The 19,484-nt window shown below is 41.0% G+C and overlaps 1 protein-coding gene across 1 annotated transcript in view; it reads right to left on the reverse strand.

The window, feature by feature from the left end:
* Positions 1 to 4,649: 4,649 nt before the first annotated feature.
* atp6ap2 (ATPase H+ transporting accessory protein 2) overlaps positions 4,650 to 19,484 on the reverse strand; it is a 57,592-nt gene continuing 42,757 nt past the window's right edge. The window contains exons 8-9 of the mRNA XM_063050818.1: positions 5,939 to 6,058; positions 4,650 to 5,752 (exon numbers count right to left, since the gene is read on the reverse strand). Coding sequence (XP_062906888.1) covers positions 5,558 to 5,752; positions 5,939 to 6,058 — 315 coding nt within the window. The 3' untranslated portion in view covers positions 4,650 to 5,557. The remainder of the gene's footprint in view (positions 5,753 to 5,938; positions 6,059 to 19,484) is intronic.

Here is a 19,484-nt window from a genome sequence, read left to right on the forward strand (position 1 = left end):
TTAGGATCAACTTTGTTGAAACAGAGAGGAAGACAAATTGTAAAGGAACTAGTGTCCATCAACTAGGGCTAATTGAAAATATTTGTAGAAAGACAGAAACTGGCTAGAAACAAATGAAAAATAAAGATGATTCAATATTTAGCAAAGATAGAAAAAACAGTGATTTACTCGATGTCAGAGAAATGAGTATTGTGTGTGTGTTAAAGGAACTCAGATTAAATGGGAACCATTACAATAATAGTACTGAAGAATGAGTTGTGGGATGGAAATGCAAGAGATTTACTATCAATTGGTTTGAATCTACAATAAAATAAATATTTAAATATCAGTTTGACCACGGCTAGCTATAAAATTTCATGAGAAGACAGGTTAAAAATGATTAAAGTGCAAAAACTATTTCATGATCTAGATTTAAAAATGGTTATATGGGAAAAGCATAGCAGTTAAAGCAAAATTTAAGATGGTAGTTGAAAATGGTTAGGTGTCCAACCATTCTAGTGACACCTGTTAAATTGTGTTGGGATATGAAAATGATGCTGATAGTAGGTAAATTCAGATTTAAAAAATTATTAGTGTCATCTTTGTGTGAGTCTGTACACGTGTTCACCAGATAATCAATGTAGCAGAGTTGATACATTGGGTAATAAAATTTAGTTATCTCTAGACTTAGTAATGAGATAATGAAATCCTATGGCCTCATGCTGCATGCTGTAAGAAGAATATTGATAGTTTAAAATTAGGTACAAAAGTAGAATAATGTCTCATACAAGAAAATGCCTTTCACAACAGTATTGGAGCTCCAATTCATGTACCTGTCCAACTATCTTTTAAAAGTTGTTATTGTCTCTGCCTCAATCACTTCCTCTGGCAGCTCATTCCACATAGCTGCCACGTTCTAAGCAAAACAACAGTTGCCCTTTAAGTTTCTCTTAAATACTTCACCATTCACCTTTAGCTTATGCCCTCTAGTTCTTGATACCCCAACTTGTAATGACTGAATGCATTCACCCTATGGATGCCCTGCACAATTTTTATATTCCTCTATAAGATCACCTCTCAGTTCCCTGCACTGTGAAGAATAAAGTCCTAGTCTGTCCAGCCTCTTCCAATAACTCAGTCTCAAGCCCTGGCAGCATCTTTAATTTCTTTTTGCACTGTTTCCAGTTTAATAATGTCTTTCCCTTAGCAAGGCGACCAAAACTGAGCACAGTACTTTCCAAAATGCACCACCTTGCACTTAACTGAATTAAACTCCATCTGCCATTCTTCACCCCATTTACTCAGCTGATCAAGATCCCCCTGTAAATTTTGATAACTTTCCTCATTGTCTACTATACTGCCTTAGCAGTATCCTCTACAGCTGCACCATATCCTCTCAGCTTTTGTCACCAGTGCCCTGACTTTTGAAGGTTAATGTGCTAAAAGCCTTCTGTGTGAATCACGAAGGCAGGGAAGAGTAGACAAAATGACTGGGGTTAGTGTAGATTGGCTATTGATGGTTAGCATGAACATTGTGGACCAAAAGGCCTGTTGCTGCACTGTATGATTCTATCAGACCACCCTCTCTACACGTGACTAAACTTTCATTGAACCATGTACTTGTACTCCAAAGCCCTTCTGTTCAACAATACTCCCCAGGGCCCTGCTGTTCACTGAAAGTCCTACTTGGACTTGACTTTCCAGAATGCCACACCTTGTGCTTATCTGAATTAAACTCTATTTGCTATTCCTCAGCTGATGGAGACCACCCCCCCCTGTAATTTTTGATAACTTTCCTCATTGTCCAGTATCCTGCCTATTTTGTTTTTTTTATTTATTGAGGTACAGTGCATAATAGGCCCTCATGTGACCAATTAACCTACCAGTTGGTACATCCTTGGACTGTGTGAGGAAACCAGAGCACCAAGAGGAAATGCACAAACTCCTTACAGGAAGTGGCGGGAACTGAACCTGGGTCACTTGTCATGTACAGCAATGTGTATCTCAATATACGTTATAAAAAGTTAAAGCACCCTATTATTCTTAAATCCTGCACAATTGCCAATCACATTTATTTTAATCCCACCAATGTGATTATCCTCCTCCATTTCCACTCATAAAGCCTCACTGGATAATATTTCTGTAATTTCACCTCTTTTTTGCTGTAACATTCCCCTTAAACTAAAAATGTTTCTCCCAGCTCTCTCCTCTGCCTCTATCCCATCTAAAGACCTGTATGCTGGAACATTAAGCTGCTAGTCGTGTTTCCCCCACCCATGTTTCTGAAACGGGTGTAATATAACTATCCCACATAGCTATCCAAAGCCATATGTTGATTTGCCTTACCTGTCAGACCTCTTGCATTGAAATAAATGCAAATTAATCTAATGGACTTATCTTACTCTTGGCCATTCTCCTGCCTGACTTCTACATCACTTTCCAGGATTTCCTTAGCTTCTCTGATGTTTGTGATCCCACTCCCTGCTAATCGAGTTTAAACACACCCTAGTAGCATTATCAGCTCTGCCTGCCAGGATATTGGTCTCTGTCCAGTGCAGGTATTAGCCCTAGAAGATGATCCCAATGGTCCAAAAAACCTGAATCCTTGCAGCCCACACAATTTTTCAGCCATGTATTCACTTAACATATCCTCCTATTCTTAACCTTTTTTAGAACGTGGCAATGGAAGTAATCGAGGCATTATGACCCTCAAGGTTCTGCTTCTTAACTTATTCCCAGGCTTCCTATTCACACCACAGGACCTCATCCCTTTTTCTATGTTATTTATGCTAACATACAAAACAATTCCCCCTTGAGAATGTTTTATCACCACTCTGTGACATCCTGGACCCTGGCAGCAAAGAAGCAAGTACAATTTCCGTTGATTATTTGGATACCTATAGCGCAGTCACAACAATGTGACTGTCCCCTTCTTAATTTCTCAGCTCCACCCATAAAGCCTCACTGGATGATCCTTCAGTACTTTCATTTTTGTCGACTGTTTTGACATTCCCCTTAATGTAATTCTTCAACTTCTCTTTCTTCCATCTTTATCCTGCCTAAAGCACCTATGGAAGTACAGGATTGAAGAAATGGGAACAAGGTAGATTTAAGTTTTTTGGTTGGTGTAGCCTGTGGGGGATTAGATACTTGATCAAAAGAAATTCATCAGTTATGGGGATTCACAAAATGTTAAAGGACATTCAAGGTTAGATTGGATAGAAAGCAAAAAAAAAGGGAGTCAATGTTATTGAACTATATTCTGTAGAGTAAATGTGGGATTAACTATGAGCTCATGCCTTTTATGCATATTTTAATAGAACTATGGGACATACCCATGAACCCCCACATCTCCAGATGACCCTGTGATCTCTGGGTCTGAGGCCAATGTCCAAATATGCAAGAGGATGAATCCACAAAAAGTCTGGTCCATACAGTGCACCTGGCCAAATACTACAGATCCACGTGGACCAACTGGCTAGAATATTTATGGACACATTCAACTTCTCACTTCTATGCCCTGCTTCAAAAAGACATGTACCAGTGTCCCAAGAAAAGCCTGCCTCAATGAGGACTGTCTGGTGACATATCAACTGTAATTAAGTTCTTAAGAGGTTGATTATGGCATGAATCAACTCCTGCTTTGGAGGTGACCTGGATCTGCTCGATGTCAACAGCCGATGTGATTTCTCTGGCTTTTCACTGGTCTGCATCATCTGGACAACAGAAACTTGTATGTCAGGTTCATTATCTACAGTTTGTCATTCAACACAATCTATCATCAAGCGTCAGACCTACACTTCTGTACCTCCATCTGCAATGGGATATTTGATTTTGATTGGTAGATCTCAGTGAGGCTTGCTAATGACATCTCACTGACCATCAACACAGGTGTGCCCAAAGGTGCATACTTAACCCATGTTCTGTTTCCTATATGCACGACTGTGTGGCTAAGCACAGCTCCAATGCCGTCTTTAAATTTTAGGTGACACCACTGTTGGACGAATCACAGGTAATGATGAGCTAGCTGATGGTCAGCTAACCAGACCAAACTTGGCAGTCTATTTGGGAGAAATCAGCAACATAGAGAATCAGCAGCTTCACATTCCTGGGTGTTGACATAGTGGAAGACATGTCCTGGGCCAGCACAAATGCAATAAGTAAAGATGATAGCACACTTTCCTTAGGAGATTAAGTTTGTCAGAAAACACGAACAAACTTATGCAATGTATGTACTTTTGAAAGCACTGACTGATTGCATAGTCTGCAAGGTGAGTCAAGTGTACAGAAACACAAGAAGCTGCAGAGTGTAGTGGATGCTGCCCAATATGTCACAGGCACACCCCTTCCCACAATTGGGCCTCAAGAAGGCAACATATAATCAAAGATCCCCGTGTTCTTGGGCATGCCATCTCTTCACAGCTACCAGCAAGCAGGAGGTACAGGAACCTTAAATACCACACAGATTTAAGACCAACTACATCCCTTCAACCAGTTAATGGTCCAACTGGCAAAAATAGCACTGCTACAGTTGAGTAGCTCTATGACCTTATGCACTAAAATAGACTTTTGTTAAAATGTGTTTTTCCAACAATAAAAAGTGAAATTTGTAACTATGACCTTTAGAAACTTGTATAAACTAGATTATTTAATAGATGGTTTAGCCAGTGTCACACAGAAATTTCTTTATTAACATTATGTAACAGACATTCATAAATAGCAGAATTAATCACTTTTACATAATGTAGCTTTTAATTATTGGAATACAAAATGCAGCAATGATCACAGACCACAAAAATAATAGACCATTCAAGAATAATAGTTTACATCATACCACATTCACAAACTATGAAAGTGAAGTCTTGCAGTGCATTTGTGGCTAAAACTTGCAAATCCATCCATTACAATGAAACAGTGAAAGTGACAAAATGAATCAAACTAAAAATAAAATGCAAAGGCCAATTACAAAACCAATGGAAATTAAATACTTCTATTACAACGGTAGAATCTGTATTTGAGCGGAGTAACATTAACTGTAAAGGTAAAATTTGACGAGCTCATTAAATGTTTAAGAAAGTACTGACTAAATTGTGATAAAATCATAAAAGTGCAGAATCATATAAAGTTACAGGCTGATTTTTAAATCAAGTTTTGTATGCTGAATTTTCGTGTTGTGAATACGTTTAGCTGAAATTCTTTGCAACATGTTTTTCTTGGTTACATTGAACATTAGGTATAATCAACTTCCACTATATTCTGCAGTAATCCAGGTTCAGTCAAGGCATTCAAAATCTAATCTTCCTTGATTTTACTTCCAACCTGTATGCCCTTCTTCCTCCTTCCCACCATCACAATGGAAAAATAGTCAAGATCATTCACGACCATCTAATTTAATCAGAGCTGCAGAAAATAGCCACCATATAACAATTATATTTTAACAAACTATTGTACATATTACTCAATATGAAGGAATACTCCAAGAAAAAACAATTCCAATTGTGTTGGTTTCCAGTTTTTTTCCCTAGAATTTTAGAAATTTACATTTTCACTGTTAGGACTTTTTGGATTTTGAAGTAACTTATTCCATTTTAATTCGTTGACTTGTCATTCTATAGATAATACTGTCATAACCAGGATCCATGTTCCACAGGTTATAGGCAATGATGATCACAGATAAAGCAAGGGCTATCATCAACCAGAGGACAATATTAAACACAACGGCATAGTTATAGTTATATTTGTAGGCCAAACCATAGGGACTGCCTGGGTTGCTCTACCAAAAAAAAATATAAAAGTAGGTTAATAACATGCTATTGTTATTAAATTTTGTTCTTAAGCAAAATCTAGCATGCATGTTCTTCACAAAGCAAATATTGTCACTATTTCTTTAACATCAGATACAAATTTAAACAGTATGGAAGTAATTTGACTGAGGGAATCATTTGTACACAATACTTACTATGGATGGAGACTCTAGGATAGAGCGAGCTTTTCTTATCAGAGGAGCTTCAAACATCTTCACAGTCAGTAACTCAATCAAAGCATTTTCATTATAAGTAGAAAACACATCATCTGCAAACTGAGATAAATACAAGTTACTCCTGTTTAATAATCAGTAAACTACAAGTACATTAGAATGTACTGTAGTCACAAATTGTTGAGGGACTTTTTTTGCTTCTGCACACAATGCTGGCTACTTTTAGAATTTAAAGACAAACTGACACCCACTTTAAATTGCTCTTAAGCTCTATTAAAAATATAGTATTAGAAAATCTGAACTAAATATTTGACACTCAGTTTATTACGGTTACTTTTACAGTTTTTAAGAGCTCTGTTAACGCAACAAAGTATCCCAAAGTGCCAAGTGGCATCATCAGAGAACAATGCTTTTGAAATTAATGAAATGATAGTGGAAAAAATCTCCAAGAGATGGGTTACAGTTCAAAGAAGAAATCCCAGAGAATGAAGCAGTGGTTGTATCTTGGTGAAATGGAGAGGAGAAAAATTTTAAATTGGAAGATATTTGCAGGGTTAAATTACACAAAGACAGTGAATGGTTTTAGCAAATAACTTTTAAGTTTGAGGATTAGAAATAAGGTCAAGAGGCCAGTTGGTCAGCATTGGATTAAGTATTATTGCAAAATTGCGCAAGAATGAAGTTTTCTGCTGAAGATGCTTTACGGTAGGGGTGGAGGGTGGCAAAACAATAGAAATGGAAGTAGCTACTCTTTACAACAACTCAATTGAACAAAAGTTGAGAACTAAGTTTCAACCCCAAATCAATGTTCAGGTAGGGGAAATATCAATGGAGTATGTGAACCTGACTAATTCAGTCAGAAAAGGGCCAAGTATTGATTCTTAGGAGGATTTAATCTACAAACCCCATTTCCAAAAAAGTTGGGATATTTTTCAAAATGCAATAAAAACAAAAATCTGTGATATGTTAATTCACGTGAACCTTTATTTAACTGACAAAAGTACAAAGATTTTCAATAGATTTACTGACCAACTTAATTGTATTTTGTAAACATACACAAATTTAGAATTTGATGGCTGCAACACAACAAAAGTTGGGAGAGAGTTAAAATAAGATTGAAAAGTGCACAGAATATTCAAGTAACACCGGTTTGGAAGACTCCACATTAAGCAGGCTAATTGGTAGCAGGTGAGGTATCATGACTGGGTATAAAAGTAGCGTCTATCAAAGGCTTAGTCTTTGCCAGCAAGGATGGGTCGTGGCTCACCCCTTTGTGCCAAAATTCGAGAGAGAATTGTTAGTCAGTTCAAAAGGAACATTTCTCAATGCAAGATTGCAGAGAATTTAGGTCTTTCAACATCTACGGTACATAATATTGTGAAAAGATTCAGAGACATCTCAGTGTGTAAAGGGCAAGGTCGGAAACCACTGTTGAATGTGCGCGATCTTCGAGCCCTCAGGCGGCACTGCCTAAGAAACCATCATGCTACTGTGATAATTATAGCCACCTGGGCTCGGGAGTACTTCAGAAAACCACTGTCACTCAACAGTCCGTCGCTGCATCCAGAAATGCAACTTGAAACTGTATTACGCAAGGAGGAAGCCATACATCAACTCTATGCAGAAACGCCAGCGAGTTCTCTGGGCCTGAGCTCATCTCAGATGGACCGAAAGACTGTGGAACCGTGTGCTGTGGTCAGATGAGTCCACATTTCAGCTAGTTTTCGGAAAAAACGGGCATCGAGTTCTCCGTGCCAAAGATGAAAATGACCATCCAGATTGTTATCAGCGAGAGGTGCAAAAGCCAGCATCTGTGATGGTATGGGGGTGCATCAGTGCCCACGGCATGGGTGAGTTGCATGTATGTGAAGGTACCATTGACTCTGAGGCGTATATTAGTTTTTTAGAGAGACATATGTTGCCATCAAGGCGACGTCTCTTCCTGGGACGTCCATGCTTATTTCAGCAGGACAATGCCAGACCACATTCTGCACGGGATACAACAGTGGGGCTTTGTAGATACAGAGTGCGCGTGCTTGACTGGCCTGCTGCCAGTCCAGATCTATCTCCTATTGAAAATGTATGGCGCATCATGAAGAGGAGAATCAGACAACGGAGACCACGGACCATTGAGCAACTGAAGTCTTATATCAAGCAAGAATGGACAAAATTTCCAATTGCATATCTACTACAATTAGTATCCTCAGTTCCAAAATGATTAAAAATTGTTATTAAAAGGAAAGGTGATGTAACACAATGGTAAACATGCCTTTGTCCCAACTTTTGTTGAGTGTGTTGCAGCCATCAAATTCTAAATTTGTGTGTGTTTACAAAATACAAGTTGGTCAGTAAAACTATTGAAAATCTTTTCTTTGTACTTTTGTCAGTTAAATAAAGGTTCATTGAATTAACATATCACAGATTTTTGTTTTTATTGCATTTTGGAAAGTATCCCAACTTTTCTGGAAATGGGGTTTGTATTTTTGAAAGCAATGCTATTGCTGGAGATGTTCTAGCTACAAATATTAAAACAGAGGCATACAAGGGCAGTTCATTCAAGAATATTGTGATCCAAATATTGCAGACGTCAAGGACATGGGATGCATCATGAGCAAATCAGAGAACCATTTTGCACTGCAATAATCAGATCCATCTGAACATTTTTTTTGGTGATCAGTTCTACACTTCTTCCATGAATATTAAAGAATCATTTAATGAATACTGAACTGCTTTACAAAATATCCACAGGATCAGGTGTACATCAGTTGCCAGATTCTGAACACATCTGCCAGCTCCATTTAGTGTCTGAGCAACAATAACTGTTACTGAAAGGTGTAATGTGCAAGTACAGTTGTAAGTGATAACAGCCCAAGTACACTTCCTCATGCTACATCCACACTAGACTGGATAAATCCGTAACCAAAACTTTTTCTCTTCATTTTGACCTTCCGTCCACACTGAAACGGCGTTTTCCTCCCCCGAAAATGGAGATTTTCTAAAACGCCCTCCAAACCGGCGTTTTCAAAATTATCCGGTCTAATGTGAACGTAGCCTCAGATTACTGTATAAAAAGTGACAACAATTGAGAACACAAGTCTTCTCTCCTCAAAAGGATGCCACTGGCATTAGTCAAGCATAAACACAAGGAAGTCTGCAGATGCTGGATATCCAAAGCCACACACAAAAAAAAACGAGGAACTCAGCAGGTCAGGCAGCAACTATGGAAAAGAAAACAGTCGATGTTTCAGGCTGAGAGCCTTCTTCAGGACTGAGAAAGAAGGGAGGAAGATGGCTGAATAAAAAGGTAGTGGGGGACAGTGGAAAGAGGCTAGCTGGAAAGTGGTAGGTGAAGCCAGGTGGGTGGATAAGGTCAAAGGCTGGAGAAGAATCTGAAAAGAGAGCCGAGTGGTCCACGGCATCCATAATGCAGTTGGTGCTGTCCTCCAGTGTTCCCTCAGCAGGAGATAAGATGTACTGTGTTCAATTGCAGACTGCTACAACATCAAGCCCATTTTGGATTTGATTTGCCTACTAAGATACAGCACAAGAACAGGAGCATGCCAACAACTACCATTTTGCATTAATACCTCCCAAACCCCCCGATTCCCACAAAATACCCACAGATGTTTATCACCTGCCTACACACCAGGATAAATCTGTAGTGGCCAATTAACTGCCATCCTGCACAGATACCATAGTACTAAGACAGAACCCATGCAGTCACAGGAGAATATGCAAACTCCATTCACACAGCACACAATGTCAGGATTGAACATGGGTGTCTGGATTACATCAGCTAGCCCTTTGGACTAGAATCCCAGGTGAAACTTCGTTAAAGGTCTTACTGAAGTCAATGTTGCCACAATATCCAACAATGGGAACATTATCTCCATGTTCACTTCCAACATCAATGTTATGTGGAAATTTGACATTATTGAACACAGAACCGTACAGCCCACAATGAGTTGCCAACTGTTTAATATACTCTCAAGATCAACCTATCCCTTCCCATCTACAGAGCCTCCATTTTTCTTCATTCATGTACCTACCTAAGAGTCTCTTGCATATCCCTAATGTATCTGCCTCTACAACCACCCCTGAAAGGGTGTTCCATGCACCTACAACTGCAAAACACACATAACCTGACATTCCCCCTACATTTTTCAAACACCTTTAAGTTATGCCTCCTCAAATTAACCATTTCCACCCTGGGAAAAATTTGACTGTCCACTCTCAACTTCTCCATCTATCACCCTCTTCCTCTCCAGAGAGAAAAGCCTGAGCTCGCTCAACCCATCTTCATAAGACATGCTGTCTAATTCACACTTCTTTGTCCGAACTATAATGAGATGATCAAAACTGAACAGTGGTCTAACCGGAGTTTTACCGGTTCAACCTTCCAAAGTAAATCAGTTCACTTTTCCTGATTGAACTCCATCTGTCACATCTCAGCCCAGCTCTGCATTGTATCAATGTCCCAATTTAACTTATGACAATCTTCTATACTATTCACAACACCACCAACCTTCATGTCATCTGTAAACTTAGTAACCAGCCCTTTCAGTTCCCCATCCAGGTTATTCCGAACTCTGGCTGAACATAGAGGTGTACTCCCTACCTAAAGCATGGGACACTGACTTCATCTCTGGGAACAGAACAGTTCTCATCTTAGGAGAAGTCTCATCTTAGGCATCAAGAGCACAAAGATCGCTTATGCACAAAAATTCAGGAACACCTGTCTAATAATAGAGTACATGGCTGGGCATCAAGGGCATTACTGACTACGTAAAGAAAAACAGCATTGACTGTACCAGTGACATCTTCCTCCCTGATGCTCTAAACAACTTTAATGCAAGCTTTATTCAAGGCATGCAACACAAACACTGGCCATGAAAGCTACAACACCCCTCCCAGGTAAGCAGCCAGTCTGTAACAGCAGCAGACATGAGAAGGACTCTGCCAAGAGTCAACCCATGTAAGACAGCTGGGCCAGATAACATCCCAGGCTGAATATTCAGGGATGTGTGCCCACTAGCTCACAAACTTCTTCAACACATCTCTCATCCAGGCTGATGTCCTTGCATGTTTCAAATCAGTCACCAATATTCCTCTACCAAAGAACTCCACAGCTTCAGAACTGAAGACTACCACTGGCACTGACACCAATCATCATGAAGTGCTTTGAATGGCTGGTAATGCAACATATTAAAAATTCTATTCCTACCTCATTGGACACGAATCAATAGGTTTACTGACAGAACTGCTCTACAACAGATGCCATAGCATCTGTCATGTCCTTGGCCTTGACACACCCAGAAAACGAGACAACACCAAATACTTCTACGCAATAGCATCACTCAGCAACTCTATGGCTGCAAGAATGGTGAGTCGAATAGAACACCTGCCTGAATAAATGCCAATCACTGAAAACTCACCTTTTACAAACTTTTGGACTATCGAAGTCTGAGCATGCTAAACAGTTGCTCTACTTGCAAAGCCATTGCCAATGGACCACATGCTTCTCTCCTGGGAAATCACAGTCCTTCTTTTATTTTTAAAGAACTCTTCATGCAGCAAATGGCTGATGAAGTTTGCATAGGTCTCGCTGATACACCCATGAAGTACTAAAGGGAGCTTGTTTAATATGGCTGATGGTCTACACTCAGCTAGGCAGTGGTGCATTGTTCTTCCTCCTTTCTCTACTCAATAAACCTGATCAGCAAGGCTCTCAACATAAGAACACCTGCGGCTGTGAACCAGGCGACTCCAGGCCAGTTTTTACCATGCTCGTTTTAGTACGAATGCTAGGAAGTGCCGACCGCCTTGCAACTTCAACAGTGCCAGTGCATCGGGACATCAGAGGTTTGTGAATACCATAGGTTCCAGCTGCCAGAGTCATCTACTATTACTTACAGACACCCTTTCAGGGTGACACTTCTTGTATGACATGGGTGCTCAAGTGAGTGCACTACCACTATTGCCTATTAATACGAAGGCAAAGAGTGATGAAGCCTCACTGGAGGCCACCAATGGCAGCAGGATCCAGACTTATGGGACATGGTGGGTGATGCTCCTTTTCAGTGGGTGATGTTACTTCGTCCTGGCTAAAGTGGCTAAACCGATGCTCAGTGCAGATTCCCTGTGTGCCCAAGGACTATCAGTTGATCTTAAGAACTGCTGGCTTGTCAATGTCAAGGACTTTGGGTCGTTAACCTGCTCCCCCAGTAAGTTCCCCACAACAACTCTGTCAACCACAAGCACTCCCACATGTGAGTTTACTTCACCGCTGGGTAAATTCCCAAACCTCACCAAGCCCACGTTCTCCACTACTGTCACAAAATATGGGGTTGAGCATCACATTTCTTCAACCAGCCCACCATCCTTGCCCACATGTGTACACTGACCCAGAAAAGCTGGCAACCACGAGGGCTGAGTTTGTGAACGTGGAAAGACCTGTCATTGAATGCCGGTTGAATCGTCCCTGGATTTCACCCCTCTATGTAGTCTGATGGTGGTTGCCACCCAAGCAGCATTACTGATGCCTAATGAGGCCTCGACATCCCCGATCGTTACCCAGTTCCATACATCCAAGTCTTTTCAGCGTGTTTAGCTGAAAGTAAATTTTTTCCCCCATTAGGTACCTGTATGCTCAGAGGACATTCACAAAATGGCTGTGATAACCCCACTTGGCTTTTGAGTTTCTGCACATGCCACATGGGCTGAAAAATGCAACAGACTTCCAATGGCTGATGGACTTAGATTTTCTTTTTGTTTACCTGGATGACGTGCTTGTCGCCAGCGCGTCCAAATCCGAAAATGTATCTCAGCTCCGCATACTTTGAGCACTCGAGTCAACATGGGTTGATTATTAACCTTGCTAAATTCCATTTTGGGTTGTCAATCACTGACTCGCTCAGTTATCGCATCTCTGCAGAAGGTGCAAAAATGCCTCCCATCAAAAGTAGCCACTATTACAGGTTTCCCTTTGCCTCACACTGCTAAAAAAAACTATAGGAGTTTTTAGGCATGGTGAATTTCTACCACCACTTCATTCCACGAGTTGCCCAACTTATGCTTTCCCTGTATAGTGTGCTTAAAGATAATACCCCCAATCATGTGCTGATCAGCAGACAAGACCAGGACATTTGATGATACCAAGCAAGCTCTCTCCAATGTGATGCTACTGGTGCACCTGCTGTCCAGTGCACCCATAGCCATTACTATGCTGTGCAAGAGCAGTTGGTCAGAGGCGTGTGGCAGCCTCTCATCTTCTTTAGGTGGCAGCTCCATGCCCCCCCACCCCAAAAGTTCAGCACGTTTGTCCATGAACTTGTCAGTCTATTTGGCTATCCAATATTTGTGTTTTCTTACAAAGTCTTCATGCATGCGATGGCCAAAATACCAGATCCATGGTTTGCAAAGCAGCAAAGCCAACTGGCCTACGTATCATTCAGGACTGTTAAACAACATATCAAGAGGAAAACTAATGCTATGGTCAATTGCCTCTCACGGCCAGCTGTTGAGGCCATACATAATGGGGTTAACTATGCAGGAATAGCAGCCTACCAAGCTGCAGACCCAGAGGTCCAGGCTTACCGAACAGCAGTCTCGGGCCTTCGGTTGTCTTAACATCAAGTTTTGGGAGCTGGGGTTTCTCTCCTGATGTCTCAACTGGTCGCCTTTACCCAATAGTGCCCACACAATGGAGGCAGACTGTTTTTGATTCCTCTTGCATCTAGGCCAGAAGGCTTCACAGAAACTGGTTGCACTAAAGTTCATGTGGCATGGCCTTTGAAAGGACGTGCATGATTGTACGTGCCTGCGTGGAGTGCCAGTGGGTAAAAATTAACCGTCATGTTCAGGCACCATTGCTACCTTTTGAGGTCCTGAGTTAACGGTTTGATCATGTTAATGTTGACCTTGCTGGTCCTCTTCTCTCCCCCCACCCCCCTAACCACCAAGTGGCCAGAGGTCATCCCCCTAGCATCGATGATGGACGCAGACGTGTCTCGGATCTTCATCAGCACCTGGGTTATTCTGTTTGGTAGCCCATCTGATGTTTCCTGACTGGAGTTCAATTCATTTCAGACCTCTGGGCTGCGGTGGCCCAGACCCTCGACATCAGGGTACATTACATCACAGCTTATCACCCACAGTCCAACGGCCTATATGAGTGGTTTAACCGCTCCCAAAAGGCTGCTCTGAGGGCTTCTCTGATGAATGTGTGTTAACATGATCATCTCCCATGGGTACCGCTGGGGCTCAGAACAGCTCCAAAAGAAGACCTGCAGTCATCCACGGCTGAGTTGGAATATGGGAAGCCATTTACAAGTTCCAGGTGATTTCAATCCCAACACCATTACTGCTTTGTCACCTTCTCAACAGTATTACACACCTCAGTAAATTCAGTTCCTTTTCACCTCCTCCAACCCAACAGCACTCTTGGGTTCTTGTTGAACTATATTCTGCTTCATTTGCTTTTGTCTGCCAAGAGGCACAACAACATTTCCTTTGGCCCCTTAACACATCCTTAACAATCAACTCCAACATCTTCCCAACCACTGATGTCAGACTAATTGGCCTATACTTTCCCTTCTTCTGCCTCCCTCCCTTCTTAAAGTGCAGTGACATTAGAAATTTTACAATTCTGTGGGCCCATTCCAGAATTTAGTAATTCTTAAAAGATCATTACTAATGCTTCCACAATCTTTCAGAACCCTAGGGTGCAGACTATCTGGTTCAGGTGATTTATCTATCTGCAGACCTTTCAGTTTAAGGACTTCCCCTACCTCCTCCAACTACAGGCATATGTTGTTTCTTTTATCTCTGAACAGTCCTACCCTCACTATAGTCATTCTACTGTCCATTGCATGTATGTATAATGGCTTGGGTTTTCCTTAATCCTTCTCACCAAGTAGGATATTCATGCTCTTATTTTCTCATCACTATAGGCAAAACATTCCTTCGAGCTCCTCAATGAATATTAATATTGCCACATTAGGACGACTGGTGAGGAGAGGTGTTCCTGCAGTAAATAACTCTGGCACATTTAGCCCTCCAGCTTCTATCCCTGCAGCTATTCCAGCTGTTCCTCAGAAAATACAGATTCTACTGGGTATGTTGTCTTGATTATTTAATGAAATTGGAAAACAAGTGAATTCAGAAAACTACTTTCAGAGTACCATCTTTCTACAAAGTCCACTTCTAGCTCCAAGTCTATTCTTAAGCTCCTTCTTGGCTACCTTGTAACTGTCTAGAGCCTCGTCTGATCCTTGCTTCCTCAACCTTAAGTAAACTTCTTTCGTCCCTTTGACTAGATGTTCCACATCTTTTGTCAACCATACTTCCTCGACCTTTCCATCCTTCCCCTGCCTCAAAAGGGACAAACATATCCAGTACCCCCAGCAAGGATTCCGTTAACAACCTCCACATTTCCACTATGCATTTCCCTGCACCTCATATACCGTCCAGGTAGTCTCCAGCCCCTTGGTATGAACATAGAATTCTCCAACTTATGGTAATTCCCTCCCACTCCATTCCCCTATCCCTATGTCACTCTGCCCCCTCCCCCAGCTGCCTATCACCTCCTTCATGGTTCTGCCTCCTTCTATTACCCATTGTTTTCCCCTATTCTTTCTTTACCTTTCCTGCCTATCACCTCCCTGCCTCCCCTCCCCCACCCCTTTATCTTTCCCCTTACCGGTTTTTCACCTGGAATCTGCCAGTCTTCTCCTTCCCACTCTCCCCCCAGCTTCTTTATAGGGCCACTGCCCCTTCCCTCTACAGTTCTGATGAAGGGTTCTGGTCCGAAATGTTGACCGATCTTTTCCACAGATGCTGCCCGACCTGCTGAGTTCCTCCAGCATGTTGTGAGTGTTGCATTTCCTTGAATACACCCATTCCTAATTTTTGCTCCTAAGTTCCTGTCTAATACCCTCATAATTTGTTCTCTCTCAATAAAATACTTTCCCTTATTGTCTGTTCCTATCCCTGTCAAAGACAATGGTAAAGGTCAGGGAGTAGTGATCACTGTCTCTGAAATGCTCACCCAACGAAGGTACTGACACCTGATCGTTTATTGCCTGGTACCATATCCAGTATGACCTCTCCACTGGTCAGCCTGTCTTCATATTATGTCAGGATTACTTCCTGGACATGCGTAACATATTCTGCCTCATTTAAACTTTTTACATTGAAGTGGTGCCAATCAATATTAAGGAAATTGAAGTCACCATGACAACACATTTTTATGCACCTTTTCAAAAGATGTCTCTTGATTTGCACCTCTGTCTGTTGCTGTGGGTATAGTGGGTGGGGGGTGGCAGTTCTGTAGAATACTCTTGAGAATGAATGCTCCCTTCCTGTTTCTGACTTCTACCCACACTGCTATTGCTCCTTCTTGACACTTTCAGGGGCTTGAGTATTTAGTAACAAAAACCATGAAGCATTGAAATAATTTTGGGATTTGTTGAGATAACGTTCATGACTTAACACTTGTGAAAAAAATGGGCATATAATTTCCATTCCACTATGGGTACAAAAAAGAAATTGCTGGCTACTTAAAAGTATAATTAATGCAATCTCTTGACTTGTGATCCGCATTTTAATATGAAGCGCTTTGCTGGTCTCCCAAAACAAAATTTGACATAGCTAAACTTCTGCTCAGATAGCAAGAACAACGAAATAGACATCTCAAGAGACATTCTTTAGCCATTAAAATATGGTTGAAGAGTAATCAATATCACAAAATTGTGTACAGGATGCTTTTCAGAGCTACAATAATGATAGCAAATCTATTTATTATAGGAGTTGAAAATGCTGGGCCAAACACTGAAATAATTGTGTTCAAGATTCTATTATGGATGTACAGTTTGAAAAAGCTCAAATTAGCTCTACATTAATTTCTGGTAAAAACAGTACAGAACAAAATTGATGCAATGTCTATTTAACAGTATTACAGAATGAAAATGAATAGAAGTTAAACGTAGAAACATTTTAATCACATACGTTCTAGGTGGAACAAACCAATCTCAGAAGAGTATTATGTACAAATTACAACTCAGTGCATCTTGTATGACTAGTATTAAAATGGCAATTCATAGTGTAAATATAAAAAGTTGTAACAGCAAAATACTCCATTTCTATAAATATTCCATTACATTACTCATTACTTGTTAGTAGCGAAGTGGTGTTAGGTAAATTGAAGGGATTGAAGGCAGATAAATCCCCAGGGCCAGATGGTCTGCATCCTAGAGTGCTTAAGGAAGTAGCCCAAGAAATAGTGGATGCATTAGCGATAATTTTTCAAAACTCGTTAGATTCTGGACTAGTTCCTGAGGATTGGAGGGTGGCTAATGTAACCCCACTTTTTAAAAAAGGAGGGAGAGAGAAACCGGGGAATTATAGACCGGTTAGCCTAACGTCGGTGGTGGGGAAACTGTTGGAGTCAGTTATCAAAGATGTGATAACAGCACATTTGGAAAGCGGTGAAATGATCGGACAAAGTCAGCATGGATTTGTGAAAGGAAAATCATGTCTGACGAATCTCATAGAATTTTTTGAGGATGTAACCAGTAGAGTGGATAGGGGAGAACCAGTGGATGTGGTATATTTGGATTTTCAAAAGGCTTTTGACAAGGTCCCACACAGGAGATTAGTGTGCAAACTTAAAGCACACGGTATTGGGGGTAAGGTATTGATGTGGATGGAGAATTGGTTAGCAGACAGGAAGCAAAGAGTGGGAATAAACGGGACCTTTTCAGAATGGCAGGCGGTGACTTGTGGGGTACCGCAAGGCTCAGTGCTGGGACCCCAGTTGTTTACAATATATATTAATGACTTGGATGAGGGAATTAAATGCAGCATCTCCAAGTTTGCGGATGACACGAAGCTGGGTGGCAGTGTTAGCTGTGAGGAGGATGCTAAGAGGATGCAGAGTGACTTGGATAGGTTGGGTGAGTGGGCAACTTCATGGCAGATGCAATTTAATGTGGATAAATGTGAAGTTATCCACTTTGGTGGCAAAAATAGGAAAACAGATTATTATCTGAATGGTGGCCGATTAGGAAAAGGGGAGGTGCAAAGAGACCTGGGTGTCATTATACACCAGTCATTGAAAGTGGGCATGCAGGTACAGCAGGCGGTGAAAAAGGCGAATGGTATGCTGGCGTTTATAGCGAGAAGGTTCGAGTACAGGAGCAGGGAGGTACTACTGCAGTTGTACAAGGCCTTGGTGAGACCACACCTGGAGTATTGTGTGCAGTTTTGGTCCCCTAATCTGAGGAAAGACATCCTTGCCATAGAGGGAGTACAAAGAAGGTTCACCAGATTGATTCCTGGGATGGCAGGACTTTCATATGAAGAAAGACTGGATGAACTGGGCTTGTACTCGTTGGAATTTAGAAGATTGAGGGGGGGGATCTGATTGAAACGTATAAAATCCTAAAGGGATTGGACAGGCTAGATGCAGGAAGATTGTTCCCGATGTTGGGGAAGTCCAGATCAAGGGGTCACAGTTTGAGGATAAAGGGGAAGCCTTTTAGGACTGAGATTAGGAAAAACTTCTTCACACAGAGAGTGGTGAATCTGTGGAATTCTCTGCCACAGGAAACAGTTGAGGCCAGTTCATTGGCTATATTTAAGAGGGAGTTAGATATGGCCCTTGTGGCTACGGGGATCAGGGGGTATGGAGGGAAGGCTGGGGTGGGGTTCTGAGTTGGATGATCAGCCATGATCATAATAAATGGCGGTGCAGGCTTGAAGGGCCGAATGGCCTACTCCTGCACCTATTTTCTATGTTTCTATGTTTGAAACCAATTTAATATTGCACAAATTCTTACGTTTAAAAACACAAAACTTCCAGTATATCTCCAATCTCAGTATTAGTCCCAATATTTTAAAGTGAAAGTTTCCAGATTAAAACATATCTGAAATACAATGTCCAGGCAAAGCTGGATTTTTTTTTCCACAATTGGCATTTAGGTTGGGCTGTATTTAACATGTTAAATTAAGCTTGCTTTATAAAAGAGAAATTTTAAAATTAAAAACAGATAAGCAACAATCATTTTGCAGTGCTATATTAAATCCCAACAGGATTACTATAACAGGTCTTCTAAACTGGAAAAAGATGCACCATGTTTGAGGCAATGATTTCAAAGACAGTTGCAAAATTAAAGTGCACAAACCATATTGAGCTGCTAATTGTTCAAACAAAAATAATACCAGCAAAGGCCAACAAGCCACACCAAGGATGTTGTTATCCACTCACTCAATACTTTTTCCTAGTTGGCAGCCATATTTAACAGTCATTTACTTGAGTCTAAGCCAGGACGCTTTGCAAAAAATGAAAGCAATTCCATTCATCTGTCCCATGATGAATGCAGTCAACACCACAAAGTTACCACATATAGCTGGAAAACAAATTCAATTTTTGCCTCTTCTGTTTTCCATTGACAGGTAAAAACTGTAAGTGTAATTTCCCAAAATCATAAGTGGCATTTCTGGAATTTTCTAGAGAATAAACAGTAGC

This window comes from Mobula hypostoma, chromosome 6, assembly GCF_963921235.1.
Source record: "Mobula hypostoma chromosome 6, sMobHyp1.1, whole genome shotgun sequence".
Lineage (NCBI taxonomy): Eukaryota > Metazoa > Chordata > Chondrichthyes > Myliobatiformes > Myliobatidae > Mobula > Mobula hypostoma.